This window comes from Nanorana parkeri, unplaced genomic scaffold (genome assembly GCF_000935625.1).
Source record: "Nanorana parkeri isolate BGI_ZX_2015 unplaced genomic scaffold, ASM93562v1 scaffold2202, whole genome shotgun sequence".
NCBI lineage: Eukaryota > Metazoa > Chordata > Amphibia > Anura > Dicroglossidae > Nanorana > Nanorana parkeri.
In genome coordinates this window covers 177,190-193,562 of record NW_017308470.1, presented here as the reverse complement: position 1 = coordinate 193,562, position 16,373 = coordinate 177,190, and the positions used below count along the sequence as shown (strand labels likewise).

Here is a 16,373-nt window from a genome sequence, read left to right as displayed (position 1 = left end):
AAAAAAAAAAAAAACAGAGCAAACATCGTTTTTTTCCGCCCTCACCCTGCAACGCCCTCAGGCGGCCGCTTGCCTTGCCTTGCGGTAGCGCCAGGCCTGCAACTACCCCTGCTGCACAGTAATTGCCTCCGTTTCTAAGTAGGAGTCGGATGTAAGTCGGATGTTTGTAACTCGGGGACTGCCTGTATATGCAACTGAGGATTTGCTGATCTGACTTGCTAAATATAAATTATACACAGTAACAAGTCTCTTAAAACATTAACACACATCGATAAAGTTATTACCATTGGAGGGAGAATCCTCCAAAATTGTGAAAGATGAGCCCCTTTTAGTGTCACCCACCTGACATGCGTCCTTTAGCCCATTTCTGTAGCCCGCACATATCTTTTCATCTTGGATAATAACCGCACTCGCATCTTCCACGCTGTCCACATGATACATTGCGTCACAAGTTTGGTAGTCAATGAGTGGAGTCATCACTTTCTGGAGGGTTCCATCTACAGGTGAATCCCCTAGTGAACAGAGAAAGCCAGAAGATTATAAAGCTGAACAAAACAAGTACTCTAAACACCTAAAGATTGGGATGGACTTGGGTGTTGGGTGGAGAGAGGGGTTAATAATGGAGGGATAGTCTATGGAAATGGCCAATTTTTCTGCTCTTTATCACTTTGCCCTTGCTCCCTCAGACTCCCTCAGACAGATAAGTCCTGTAATGTGCGATATCTCATACTGGCTTTAGGGGGGAAGGTTGTACTTGTAATCTGTCATTTATATTTGGAAGCATAACTGATGGTAATTTATAATGACACTCTCAGGGGAAAAACAATTGAGAAGAACTGTACCTGCAATAGAAGAGTTATTATACTCACCTAACCGCCAGCCCCTGTCTCCTTCCTCCCCTCCATTCCAGCGCTGCAACCACCATAAGATTTTTCAGCATTGGACACTTCGGTGATTGATGGAAGCCCGTGTCTGTTGCCGCGTGTCATGGTTCCTTCTTCCAGTTCCTACATCACTACAGGACTCCGTAGGGAAGTAGGAGTCGGAAGATGAAACCACACTGTCAGCATTCGATGCGTCATTCTTGGAAGTGCTGATTGCTACGGAAATTGGGGGAGGTTGCAACACTGAAATAGATGGAGACACAGGCCAGCAGAGAGGTGAGTATAAAGCTCTTCTACCACAGGGAAAATTCTTCTCTATAGTGTCCATCACTGATATTTAACATACGTAGGTGTAATGGTCTGTGATAACTCGTTTCAAATAGTAGAGCATTAAGGACACCTCCAGAAACTTAAATCTTTTTATGGTTTCCTTGCCCGCTTTTAATCAAAAAGACAGTTTGCAGATCCACATAGGTTCCCCACACAGGGTTTTTCCACCATCACCTCCATGCATTGCCAAATAAACACAGAATCATCCTGGTTTTCACTTTTAGCATCTGGCTGTTTTGGCCTTGGTCTTCAGGCTCTTGTCCGCTTCTACTCCAAATAGTACTCCAATGCCATGCTAACCTGTACACACAGCAAGGGACTTGCAGCTCCCTGCTTCTCTGGCCTCCACTCCTAGGTAGAGACCTCCTCGGTTTCCCAGGTGGAGCCCCAAACACTTACCAGCATCCTTACCATAAGGGCTGTGCACAGATGCACAATCAATAGATGCTGGTCAACATTAAAACAAGGACCTAGGGTTGGAGGCATCATCCCACCCAAGACTCTCCAAATCCTCCGGTCAGGGCCGGATTTGCCACAAGGCCAACCGAGGCCTGGTATTGGGGCAGCAGGGAGTAGAGGGGCAGCAGGGGTGTGGAATTCCTATCTCCCGACACCCGGGACATGCAGTTCTGGGCACCGGGTGGGTAGTTGTTTTCTACATTTAGCTCGGCTTTGGGCTAGCAGAGCTAAATGTACAGCAGGGAAGCTGCCACTTGTTTTCTACAAGTGATCTCAGCAATGTTGCCGAGATCACTTGTATGCTGCCTGCAGGTCTGCCACTCTCCTGTATGTTGGCGGGTAGGAGGGCGCATTGAGGAACCTGGCCCTGGGCAGCAAAGAAAGTACTGTAAAGCCGGCCCTGCCTCCGGGTTCAAGGACCCTGACTAGTTTTTATCAGTCATAGACAAAACTGAAAAAACTGTTTTCTCCCTCCGTAATACCAGTATACATTCTGGAGCCTCTTAACCTGTACGGGTGAGAATCCTGGGTTTGGACCTAGGGTTGGAGGCTTAATCCCACCGAAGCTGGAGAAAACTGAAATAACAGTTTTCTCCATCTGCAATATACATCCTGGAGCCTCTCAACCTGTAAGGGTGAGAACCCAGGGCACCTTTAGACCTTATCACACAATGACAAGGCACAACCTTGTCACAGGTCAGTTGTTCAAAACCAGTTTTCCACACTGAGTACTTACCAGTTCTACTGCTGGTGACTCTAAGGGCCGGTGCAGAGCAATCCGGCACGTGCGTCCCGGGATTGCGTGGTCGTGCACAATTGCAGACAGCGATTGCCGCGCAGCCCCATTGATTTCAATGGGGTACATCCGCGTGGCAATCGCAGAAAAAAAGTACATTTACCTTTTTTTTTTTGCAATACACGACGCACGGCTGCTTTAGCTGTGATCGTGTTCGGATGCACCGGCGGAATCGGGGCGGGAAACCGCACGATCCGCCCAGAGCTACAAGGGTGCCATTATAAAATAAGGGCACCCACAGCGTGATCGTCAGTGATGGGCGACTCCGTGACTGTGCGGTAATCCGCGCAGTATCGTGCACAATTGTGTCACAATCGCAGATCGCTCAGGGGTGCATTTGCCCTAAACTTTGCTCTCTTGCAGGTTTCCGGAATCTTAAGCATCTGCAGCTTGAATATTGTATGCCTGCAGCATGTCCCTGGACCACTGCAATGGTTGGAGTCATCAGTGGCCAAACAGGTAAGTATCATTTCATTCTTTTTTTCATCTGACAACTCTGCCAGTAACACACTATCTGTCCTAGGGTGACAACGCTCACCAACTGTACTGTATCTACAGGGGTGCAATGATGTTATCCAAGAACGACAAGCCATAACACTCCCCCCACTACTCATATGCATCACCTAGGGTGATGGTGTTCTGTAGTCCAGAGAGATTGCTGGGAACCATGTAACTGATAACAAGTAGCACATGCCGGGGGCACAGAAAGTTATCAGCACAGAAGATTACTGGCAGGGTCAATAAGGATGTTTTTGCACTTATCGAACAGATATAACTATAAGCTTCCAATGGTGTATTTAATAGACCAAACGTAAGCAAATAGAAGTTCATTGTAAGGTTTAATATACACTTCAAATATTATTCTACTAGATTATTCTAATTCTTGTATCTTTTTTATCATGTCTACTCTTTCTTGGTTTGATGTTGTTCTTCTAGGATGCCGTCTCCATGTAACTTCTACATCCTATTTCCATGAAATGCTATTGGTTAACAGCGGCAAAGAAGGAGCCCGAAAAAAGAAGATACATTTGTAGCTGATGTAGTCAAATAATCATTACAGGCAGTCCCCGAGTTACAAACATCCGACTTACATCCGACTCCTACTTACAAACGGAGGCTATTAGTATACAGCAGGGGTAGTTGTAATGCTACCGCGCTCGTGCCCACCCTTTTTGGGTCTGGTTTGTAGTACTGTACGCACATTGCAGGAAGTTGGCTCTTGTTAGACATGCAGACGAGGGGTGTCCGCCTCTTCTTCCGGGTCACTGTGAGGTTTTTACTGCTGTCTGTATCCTCATTAGAAAGATTTAATCTCACTTCCTGTCCTTGAGACAACAGGAAGTGAAAGGACATCTACATCTAGGAAGGGAAATCCACTCCTGTATAGGTGATCACGGGAAAAAGGTGTCTCGGCTGAAGCTTTATCACCAATCCTTGTTTCCACGACAACCCAACATTTTCAAAATCCAATTGCCACAGTGACAGGAAGTGAGGTGAAATCTTCTGAACAAGGGCACACGCAGCAACACAAACTTTACAGGGGGTAAACCCTTCCCTATGCCACCCAAAACTAAAACTAAAAAAATTGGGCTGGAGTTACACTTAAAAAATTTACCTGTTCCAACTTACATACAAACTCAACTTAAGAACAAACCTACAGAACCGATCTTGTTTGTAACCCCGGCACTGCCTGTATATTCACAAAGATGGATGAAATGCATTGTACTTACAATCTCCTGGACTTACCTAGGTAGGATGTTGTCCCCCAGCCAGTCACCCAGCACTCCATGCCACAGGGGAAGGTGACGGAAGAAGATGGCAGGCAGATGGGCATGATGTATTGAGTATAATTAACAGGACTGGCCAACTTCACCAGGGCGATGTCCCCAATGTCTCCGGTGTCTTTATAATTAGCATTAGGAAAGTAATTTTCTACGCTGATGCGTGAGTTGGGATTATCCGTAAACAGCTTGTATGGGCCTACATATACTGTATACAACTCTGCTAGGACAGATCTGTAGAGAGACAAGGACAGATAATCACTAAGATGTCATCGGCTGGTTGATGTACTGCAGTGCAAATATCTCCACTTCAGAATAGCGGTCTCTCCTAAAACCTTACAAACTTGTATCACAACCTTCTTCTACACACACACACACCTAAACATTACTGTCATTTTAAACAAATTCACATTGTTAATGCATTCAGAAAAAAAAAGCAAATTTGCAAATATTTCTGGGAGCATCTACATTGTAACTGCACACAGGAAATGAAAACAAGGCTGACATCTGCCCTTACCTGCCTCTTTAAAGGAGAACTTTAGGGTTAAGGCTTTTCCCCATAGTTCTCCTTAGGGAAACATGAGGACACAAACTGGCGTCCTCCCGTTACCCTAAGCTCAGTATATAGAGAGCTGTAGCTCACGGTATACTGAGACGCCGCAGCTGAAGCAGATCCCGACAATTATGTCTGGATGCGCCCGGCTGCGTGACTGACAGCTGGCTCGGCCTATCTAGAGTCAGAGCCAGCTGTACCCGCCTCCTCCCCCATACGTTCCGCCAGTCAGCGCTGGCAGATCGGAGCGGTGGGGGGGAATCCAGCCCCTCCCATGTCACGGCAGAGAGCCGTGAAAGGATCGAGAGGTGAGCGAACGCCGGTATGTGTTCGCTCACCTCCCGATCTACTGAGCCGACCTGTGACAGTCTCATTGTCACAGGTCGGCTAGAACTATGAGGTGAGTGAAAAGCACCCCCTCCCCCTCATAGTTCTCCTTTAACTCTATTTCTGCATTAGCAGGAGCCAAAAATTATAATTTATATGCTGCAACGCAGCTGTCGGGGATACCGTGCATGGGTGTCCCCACACCGCGTACAGGTATCTCTACGGGAGGACCAAATGTGTGACCACACCAGACAATGCTTATGAGCACACAGTTTATGCAACTCACCGAACATAAGTAACCACAAGCAAGTAATAATAGCTAACTAAATGCAAACACAATCACATACAACAGGGCAAGTGAAACCTGAGGAGCAAGGCAACACAAGGGGAGACACGGAGTAATGGTCAGGGTACAAGGGGGCACCAGGATGCAGGAAACAGGTCACAGGAATCAGGAAACAGGATACAGGAAATGGTGACAATACTGTGGCATCAGGCTCACTGCAGGGAGGGATTGAATACCCTCCCAGATCATCAGCAGGTGGTGCCTAATTGCTGACACCTGCAGGTGAGCCCTGGAGCTGCAGGTCCTGGTTCTAGCATCACAGTGCCACCTGGAGGCGCTCAGGTCCCTGACAGCCACTGGCTGCCTGGAGACACCTGCAGGCGAGCAGTGGAAATGCAGGATCTGCTCCCGCGCCACCTGGAGGTGTTCTGGTCTCTGACAGCAGCCATGTAATCATGGGTGATCATAAACCGCTAGAAGCACACCTTCTGCCATACTAGATCCCAAAGATGGTTTCTCTAAACTTCTCCAGATCTTGGGGCCCCTTGGATTGGACTAATAGGCCCGTTATTTTTGCTGATGACCCATAATTCATAATGTAGATATAATTTTATGGTAAATGTCAAATAAGGGACATCAGAACGATGTGACAACCATTGAGCTCATCAATGAACGGCACACTGCCAGGAGAGAGCATGCTCTTGATGCTGAGCCTCTTTACAAGCAAATCTGCTCACCTAGCAGAGTTTATATTATCAAAAAATAATCAGAAATAAAGATAAAAATGGCTTCTATCTCTGGATCTATCTTTTTTTTTTCCTCTCTTGTTTAAATTTAGTGATGAGTGAACTAAATGGAAAAATTGTGGATGGAAACTAAACATCCCAAATGTATTTTTGATAATGGATTCCCTTTAACATGAAATGTACAAGTACAGTAGCTCCCCGTAAAACAAGACTTTCATGTACCATGGAGCCGTCTTCTTTCCCCCTTCGGGGGAGACAGTCAGCCCGTGTCTGAAGAGGAGGGCAGATCCCACGTCTATTGTTGAAAGACTATTTAATGTATTCCTTTCCTTTGCCAAGCACACATCTTCAGATCATAATTCAAAGATGCAGTTGGCAAATGTTTCATGAGAACAATAGGAAAAATTATTCAATCCATTTGGCTGTTTCATTGGCAACTCCCCAAAATCCCCGAAAGGCATCTTACACCCAGATATTGCTCCATAAGAATATGGTTTTATATTAAAGTGACACTAAACTCCGGAGTTCAACCTTAAAAATGCATTCAAGTCCTTTAACTATGAACAACAATGTGTCTTATTTGTGTATCACTCGGCTGTAGATCCTCCAATCATCTCTGACACTGTCCTTCCTTCTGGAGGGGGGCTACGTCTGTTCCCCATGTCCCCTGTGTGTGTTGTAAAGTAGTCACCGCTCCAAGCTCCCCCCTGGGATAGACTACAATCTCAGGTTTAGTTTACTGATTTGTTTCGAGATTTGTACATGGATTTGTTTACAAATAAAGCCATGTGATCACTGTTAGGGTACGTGGACTCCTTTAATCGGACCAACCAGAGAAATCCCTTATCAGAGCTCCGGGAGCACAAAATGACAGACACGATTTGATAGTCACAATATGCTCATTTTATTGACGTCGGGTCTCGGTTTATATACACCTCAGACAAAGAAATAGTTATGGTACCATATATGGTTATAAGTCTTATCTTTGATTAAAATAACACGTAAGCGGTTTTAGGAAGAAACACCTCTTAACTTACATACGGCCTATATCCGGCTATCCTAATATAGGCTTGTTTGTCTGTTCTGTAACAGTCTTTATTCTAGTTCCAGTGCATGACAGAAAGATATGAAACACTCCTAGGAACAACATGTACACCATTCTGTTACAAAGAGTACCAGACACAGGATCTGCACACGGACCATATCCGGGTAATACCTAATAAAGGCTTTATCAATCCATATCCGGAGAAATTACACACTGTTCTTTCATAGTGTATAATTCACATATTACACGATGGTCTGTTAGGTTACACAGGACAACACAGTGATAATTCTCCATTGTAACCTTCTTATCCCAACAATCACCATGTTAGCTCACTGAGATCACATGACTTAGCTAAAAAGAAAATACATTGTTTATTCACATTTCCTTTCCACACAGTGACTGGGTGTGATATTGGTTGATTAACAAATCGTTTCACACAATAATAATTAAAATGTATGCTCACAGACAGTAAATTATACATTCCAGTCAAGGCTGGTGTTTAATCTCCATATATTCTGTCATTCCATTGTGAGAAGCTCACAGTTTGCAGTGAGATCAGAGGAAACCATTGCACTCTGGGAGGGAAGGACAACATTTAGATTTAAGTGGAGTTAAGCCAAAGCATCAGCACGAGATCAATACTTGTCAGCAATGGTAACCTACATATGTCTTTGTTGATGGGTGTAAATAATTAAGGAGGGAAAAGAGAAGAGAAGATAAAGAAGACACACTCACCCGTCAAAGCAATGTGCCGCGGTCAGCACCCATTGGGGTGAGATCAGGGAGCCCCCACAGACGTGCATGTTAGCATACTGCAGACTGACTTGCCACGGCCACTCCCCATCCAAAGTGTCTACACCTCCAACTATGCGATTGGAGATCACAGGAGAGCCGCACACTGGAAGGTTGTCCACGGAAAGAACCTGGCGGACTGCATGGATACAAAAAAAAGGAGGAGAATTCTTTAGTCAGTAAAATAAAGTAATTAATTCTCTAACAAAAAGTACACGGAAGCTGTTTTTTGGTTAATGAACAATAAAACCAATGGTACCGGCCACATGCATCAATGAAGAAGAACTGCAGACCCAAAAACAAACCCATTCTCCCTGTCCTACCACAGGTCAGCCCAAGAAATGCCCTCAGTCCTTCTCCAATGCTGAGGCCATGTTCTGGGGAATTTGTGTATTGTATTTTTCTGTGAACTGTCCTGCCCATGTGAGTTCTTCGCATGCAGAAGATTGGAACTGTGCTTGTTTCACATGGAGACTTTGCACCTGGAGTTACATGAGCCATGTTCTTCAGGTACCTACGTGCACCATGCACATCCAGTGAAGGACTTATTCGAAGTGCCTTCTGACGAGGATTGTCCGCAGTGAGTATATCTGCTTATACAGGCCAGGCATAGAGGTCTCAGCAAGGGATATATTTTGCTATCACAACGATCGGAGTCAGAATAAGCCTCACTCTGTATATATTCATCTGGGTGGTTGCCATTTGGATTCATGGATTAATGAAGACAGATACTAAAGGCATTGAGCAGCCATTGAGCTGTGCTGGGCTTCTGGTGTGACCCTGGACTTTTATAGGAGGATGGTCTACCTCCCGGGCATAGCTGTTCTCTGTTAATTGATTGCTGCGGATGTCCCAAGTTGGGATCTCTGTTAGACTGGAGTTATAGTCCTCCCTTTACAGAGTGGTCCGGGCATGAGGGTTTGGCTTCTCATATATGACATATTGGGTCAATGATGTTTCCTATTTGTTCACATACAGCAGCCGGGGATCTGTCATTCAACCATGGTAGTGCGATGGGGACACTTTGCTGGGCTTAAGGCCGACATGGTGTTTCAGAAACATCATCAGGTGGTTGTTTTTTTTAATGACTGGAGATGGAATGACATCATTGGACGATGTGATTAATTATGAATTTACATTGGGGGACTTTATTTTTAATTAAAGGACTTTGTCACATTGTGTGTCTTTATTTTCATGTTATTGTTTTTAAAAAAAATGAGCAATAAGTGGTACCGATGTACCCCTCACTCATTATTCTGGGAGGTGGATATCTGGGAGCCCCCTTATTCTGATAATCCTCACCAAGCCCTCACATCCCTTTTAAGGTTTAGGATGTGGGGAAGACACCAACACTGGTACAAGGTGCCTTACCAGGAGGGTCAGGCCTTGCCACCCTGCTTTGCAAGGTATCCCCCCAATGTTGAAAGGCATGTGGCCTGGTATGGTACAGGAAGGGGGGATCCCATGCTCTCTGACCTCCCTTTTGTGGCCACCCAGGCTGCATGCCTGGATAAGGGTTTTGTTGGAGAAACCTCAGACTCTTTTTACAGGACTGTAACTTCACATGGGTCTTTAGGGCATCCCCCAAGCATGTTATTTATAGGATTTGGGTATATTAATTGTTGCCCTTTAAGCCCCATTAAAAGACCTTCCCCACACTGAATCGTATTTAGCATTTTTTAGGGGTTTTTTTCATTGGTATATGTTCCTCATGGCAATGCCCAGCCAGCCATGCACTTTTCTTTTTCAAAAACGTGCAAATTAGCCTTAAAAAAGCTAGAAACAAATAACAAGGTTTATCGTCCATAGACTTCAACAGGCAATGTTCTGGGTTCCTGGGAATTGGAATGTCTACGAGATTTGCTGAACCTCCTGAGAACTTTGCAACCAGGTGTGTACGGGCGTGTATAGTAGCTAGATGTTAAAATACACTTATTTATTCCTTAATGAGCACATAGATGGATTTATAGCCTTTGCCTATCTTCTTCTTTACGTCATTTTATTGCTCGGTCAACGTTCACTTAATTATTGACGCCGACATTTCAAAATCTGGGAATGATCTGTCAGAAAATGTTAACGAATAACTTACTCCTTCCCTCTCATTTCATCGTTTTCGCTTTACTCGTACAAGGTTTTCATGGTGGAGATTCAGCATTATAATTCACCTGGATATAGCTCTTCTTGGTCAATGTTAAAGGCAATATATAAAATGCTGAGCTAGGAAACCTGGACCTTTGACCCAGCAGTCACATAGATAAAACCTTACTAGTGCCAATGGGCAATTGCCCCAATCCATTTCCCTTGTTTCTGGACAGCAGCCTTATACTGTAATTCTCAACAGAAGCCAAACAGAACTTTCTCAAAAGCAGCCACAAGATGTCACCCATCCATCAAGTACATCATTCCTCCCAGCTATAGAACATAAGAGACGTAGGTTGGTGTGGGGATGATATAAGATGTGGTTATATCTCCTTCCCGCGCACACTTTGTAACCCTCGTTAGTCGGGTGCTGGAACAACTGGTAGATGGCGCCACATCAAACTAATAAAAGATCTCTTGTCAGCACACCTTAAGCTTCAGAATCTCATCTTTATAAAAGTGACACTAAACTCTGGAATTAAATCTTAAAAATCCATTCAAGTCCCTTAACTATTAATAAAAGTGTATCTAGTCTGTGAAGGTTCTCATTCATCCAGGTCATGGTATATCTGTAAAAAAGAAATCAAGGCAACAGATTCTGAATTGAGAAAGGTGGTCGGATGATCAGTGAAACGTCTTCAAGAAAAAAATACGGCAAGTCCAGTTGCCTTGATTTATTTTTTACAAAAGTGTATACTTATTTGTGTATCACTCCTCCAATCATCTCTGACACTGTCCTTCCTTCTGGAGGGGGGCTACTTCTGTTCCCCATGGTCCCTGTGTGGGTTGTAAAGTTGTCACCGCTCCAAGCTCGCTTTTGGGATTGGATACCTGATGTCCTGATCTACCAACTGGATGCGGGAGTATTTCCAACATCCAGTTGGTAGATCAGGACCTAAATGAGGACTATGGGGTAAGTGTTTTTCCCCATAGTTCTCTTAAAGGAGAACTATGGGGTCAGGGCTTTTCCCCATAGTTCTCCTTAGGGTAACAGGAGGACACAAACTAGCGTCCTCCCGTCACCCTAAGCTCAGTATATAGGGAGCTACAGCTCGCGGTATACTGAGACGCCGCAGCCGGAGCGGATCCCGACATCGATGTTGAGATCCGCCCAGCTGCGTGAGTGACAGCTGGCTCTGCCTATCTAGAGGCAGAGCCAGCTGTACCCGCCCTCTCCCCCGTCTGTTCCGCCAGTCAGCGCTGGAGGATCAGAGCGGGGAGGGGGGGAATCCATCCCCTCCCCTGTCATGGCAGAGAGCCGTGACAGGATCGAGAGGTGAGCGAACGCCGGCATGTGTTCGCTCACCTCCCGATCTACTGAGCCGACCTGTGACAGTCTCATTGTCACAGGTCAGCTAGAACTATGAGGTGAGTGAAAAGCTCTCACCTCATAGTTCTCCTTTTAGGGTCACGGGGGGACATGTAAGGTCTACGGGGTGTCGTATGTAGTCTAATGTTTAACCTCTGCACATAGGAAGGATTCTTTACAATAAGAGCTTTGCAGGTGTGGAATTCCAAAGGAACTAGATAACTCTGTAGATTCCTCTAAAAAAATAAGGTTATGTTTCTAAACACAGAGAATATAACTGGCTGTGAAAGTCTGTGGGACATGCTGGTCAAATACATTCCCTGTATTGCAGAAATTGACCAAAACTAAAAGTCAACTGAAGACAGATGTCCAAAAGCATATCTGTATTACTATACTAATGTGCCAAGGTCCTCGGGGATAGCACCATACACCCCTTACATATAAAAATAAGTGGGGTCCGTAAAGAGATATCCCCCTATGTAAGGTCCTGGATATTGTTTTAAATTTTTTGTCAATTACGATGCTGATTGTTATTTGAGTTATTTTGTTGTGTTTTTGGGTGCATTGCCTAACTATGATTCTGAATTGAGAAAGGTGGTCGGATGATCAGTGAAACGTCTTCAAGAAAAAAATACGGCAAGTCCAGTTGCCTTGATTTATTTTTTACAAAAGTGTATACTTATTTGTGTATCACTCCTCCAATCATCTCTGACACTGTCCTTCCTTCTGGAGGGGGGCTACTTCTGTTCCCCATGGTCCCTGTGTGGGTTGTAAAGTTGTCACCGCTCCAAGCTCGCTTTTGGGATTGGATACCTGATGTCCTGATCTACCAACTGGATGCGGGAGTATTTCCAACATCCAGTTGGTAGATCAGGACCTAAATGAGGACTATGGGGTAAGTGTTTTTCCCCATAGTTCTCTTAAAGGAGAACTATGGGGTCAGGGCTTTTCCCCATAGTTCTCCTTAGGGTAACAGGAGGACACAAACTAGCGTCCTCCCGTCACCCTAAGCTCAGTATATAGGGAGCTACAGCTCGCGGTATACTGAGACGCCGCAGCCGGAGCGGATCCCGACATCGATGTTGAGATCCGCCCAGCTGCGTGAGTGACAGCTGGCTCTGCCTATCTAGAGGCAGAGCCAGCTGTACCCGCCCTCTCCCCCGTCTGTTCCGCCAGTCAGCGCTGGAGGATCAGAGCGGGGAGGGGGGGAATCCATCCCCTCCCCTGTCATGGCAGAGAGCCGTGACAGGATCGAGAGGTGAGCGAACGCCGGCATGTGTTCGCTCACCTCCCGATCTACTGAGCCGACCTGTGACAGTCTCATTGTCACAGGTCAGCTAGAACTATGAGGTGAGTGAAAAGCTCTCACCTCATAGTTCTCCTTTTAGGGTCACGGGGGGACATGTAAGGTCTACGGGGTGTCGTATGTAGTCTAATGTTTAACCTCTGCACATAGGAAGGATTCTTTACAATAAGAGCTTTGCAGGTGTGGAATTCCAAAGGAACTAGATAACTCTGTAGATTCCTCTAAAAAAATAAGGTTATGTTTCTAAACACAGAGAATATAACTGGCTGTGAAAGTCTGTGGGACATGCTGGTCAAATACATTCCCTGTATTGCAGAAATTGACCAAAACTAAAAGTCAACTGAAGACAGATGTCCAAAAGCATATCTGTATTACTATACTAATGTGCCAAGGTCCTCGGGGATAGCACCATACACCCCTTACATATAAAAATAAGTGGGGTCCGTAAAGAGATATCCCCCTATGTAAGGTCCTGGATATTGTTTTAAATTTTTTGTCAATTACGATGCTGATTGTTATTTGAGTTATTTTGTTGTGTTTTTGGGTGCATTGCCTAACTAGGCGACGGATACACGCTGTATTCGATCACTATGTAGATGTATTAGAAGCAATCCACATTGTGTATATATATATGTTACGATCACAGGCAAATGTTTATCTGAATGTTTTCAGTTTTTGTATTGTTGGAAAACCCAATAAAAACTTTTCTGATAAAAAAATAAATAAAAATAAGTGGGGTCCAGAAGTAAGCCTCTCATATACTGTATCATAAAACCAGACATACTTATAGGTTCATTAAAGACACACGTTAACTGGTAAAAGGTTTGCCGCGCTTTACCTCAAGAACTTCCTCATAGGTCATACAGTCTCTTGGTAATCGGCACCAACACAAATAAACATTCATCGTACGTTATCAATCGAACGGTCCCAACATAAAGGAACGCGGTACTTCATAGGTGAGTACTGCCGCAACGGCTCATATTCTCAACACGTTTCCCTAAGGATGGAGGTGATATGAGCCAGCACGTAAATCAGACCCAATGGTAAAAACATATGAGTGCAACATTTTTGGGGGGGCCACAGGAAGGTGACATGCTTAAATGGAAACGCCTACCAGGATGACCCTGTAATGAAACTCTTCAGAGTACCCCCTCCATCATGGCAGAGCTGCCAAAAAATGTATCTGACTGATTTGCTAAAAATTTGTATCCAGCGCCTCGCCTTCATTTACTTGTGTTTTCAATGAGAGTGATTGTCAATTGGTTCTCCACCAGAGAATGTTAAGTGAAAGAAACCTTTACTGCTTTAAAAATGGACCTCTTATGTGTTATATAGTTACACAGTTAGGTTGAAAAAAAAACACAAGTCCATTGGGTTCAACCAAAAGAATACCAATAGGGTTGCATTAATGAATGGCGGTTGAGAGAAACATGGTGCTGCCATTCCTGATCTTCTTTTAAAAATGCTAGGTGCCCGGCTCTCCCTGCTTTCATTTCTGAGTCAGTGACTTGGAACATGAATGCAGCAAGTGAAGTGAGAACACTTGCTTTGCGTGCTTGATCCAATCAGAGTATCAGGAAATCCCAAAGTTGATGGATCGGTGTGACAGCCATGTAGATGGAGATGCAAGAATAAAAGCCCAATGCAGGTTCTATCCCTTACCCAACGCAGGTTCTAGTCCTTATCCCTTACCCAACGCAGGTTCTATCCCTTACCCAATGCAAGATCTATCTCTTATCCCTTACCCAATGCAGGTTCTATCCATTATCCTTTACCCAACGCAGGTTCTATCCCTTATCCCTTACCCAATGCAAGATCTATCCCGTATCCCTTACCCAATGCAGGTTATATCCCTCTTCCCTTACCCAACGCAGGTTCTATCCCTTACCCAATGCAAGATCTATCTCTTATCCCTTACCCAATGCAGGTTCTATCCATTATCCTTTACCCAACGCAGGTTCTATCCCTTATCCCTTACCCAATGCAAGATCTATCCCGTATCCCTTACCCAATGCAGGTTATATCCCTCTTCCCTTACCCAACGCAGGTTCTATCCCTTTTCCCTTACCCAATGCAGGTTCTATCCCTTACCCAATGCAGGTTCTATCCCTTACCCAATGCAGGATCTATCCCTTACCCAACGCAGGTTCTATCCCTTTTCCCTTACCCAATGCAGGTTCTATCCCTTACCCAATGCAGGTTCTATCCCTTACCCAATGCAGGATCTATCCCTTACCCAACGCAGGTTCTATCCCTTTTCCCTTACCCAATGCAGGTTCTATCCCTTACCCAATGCAGGTTCTATCCCTTACCCAATGCAGGATCTATCCCTTACCCAACGCAGGTTCTATCCCTTTTCCCTTACCCAATGCAGGTTCTATCCCTTACCCAATGCAGGTTCTATCCCTTACCCAATGCAGGATCTATCCCTTACCCAACGCAGGTTCTATCCCTTTTCCCTTACCCAATGCAGGTTCTATCCCTTACCCAATGCAGGTTCTATCCCTTACCCAATGCAGGATCTATCCCTTACCCAACGCAGGTTCTATCCCTTTTCCCTTACCCAATGCAGGTTCTATCCCTTACCCAATGCAGGTTCTATCCCTTACCCAACGCAGGTTCTATCCCTTTTCCCTTACCCAACGCAGGTCCTATTCCTTTTCCCTTACCCAATGCAGGTTCTATCCCTTACCCAATGCAGGATCTATACCTTATCCTTTACCCAACGCAGGTTCTATCCCTTTTCCCTTACCCAACGCAGGTTCTATCCCATAACTTCACTTCCAGGAGTAAAGAATTTTGGGGTTTATATTAAACCTGCTCAGTTATTGTGGCCAACTGCTCACCTGAGACTCGCCCCCAGCCCTGACCTGTCTGCTGAATGGTCAAGTAGGTGACAAGCTTACCTGAGGCCATCAAGGTCAGCAGCACAGCGAGCGTCCCCATTGGTGCAGAGTGGAGGGTGATGAGCCGAGGACAGATTTCTCTCTTCCTGAATCTCAGCTTCTATTGAAAGTTCTCATTCCTGGAATGATGTATTTATGATACGCCGTCCTCGGGTTTCTCCTCTTGTGTAGCCGGATGGAACCTTAACCCCCCATAAAGTGACACCTATAAACAAAGCACTAAAAGGGCAAACAAATTGTAAAATGATTTAACCCTTTCAGCTGACGCAGCTCTCATTACTGATTTTCACTTGTTGAGTTTCCGTTGTGGAAAAAAAAAGACTTTGAAGGTCGTTCACTAAAGAGCCGAAGGATAAAGCTGTAGCTTCGGCTAATCCTTTAGCTCACTATGGCCACCAGAGCCCTTCGGGTTCAGCCGGATCGAGGGGCTGCTGTACGGGTCATTCACAATATGCACAATAGCCCATACAGCACCCGAAGGCAGCCGAACGGCTCAGCCGGGCCGGACGCATATGCTTCGGCTTGGCTGTACTGAACACACAGCCGAAGCAGGGGGAGAATTGTCTGCTGAAGGTCTGCCGAATGGTTCTCCCCGCAATAATCTAAACAAAGAGGAAAAAAACAAAAAACAGCGTGTTGCCCCCTCCCGATCCATACCAGACCCTTTAAGTCTGTTAGGATAGTTAGGAGGGACCCCCCCGAGTTAAAAATAAA

The 16,373-nt window shown here is 45.1% G+C and overlaps 1 protein-coding gene across 1 annotated transcript; it reads right to left on the bottom strand.

Annotated features, from left to right (window-relative positions):
* Positions 1-284: 284 nt before the first annotated feature.
* On the bottom strand, positions 285-15,699 carry LOC108801041 (serine protease 27-like; the record flags this gene model as incomplete). The annotated part of the gene is made up of 4 exons (XM_018573006.1): positions 15,660-15,699; positions 7,943-8,138; positions 4,216-4,484; positions 285-512 (listed from the first exon to the last, which is right to left on the bottom strand). Coding segments are annotated over exons 1-4 (733 nt in total), but the record flags the coding sequence as incomplete, so codon positions are not given.
* Positions 15,700-16,373: the final 674 nt, after the last annotated feature.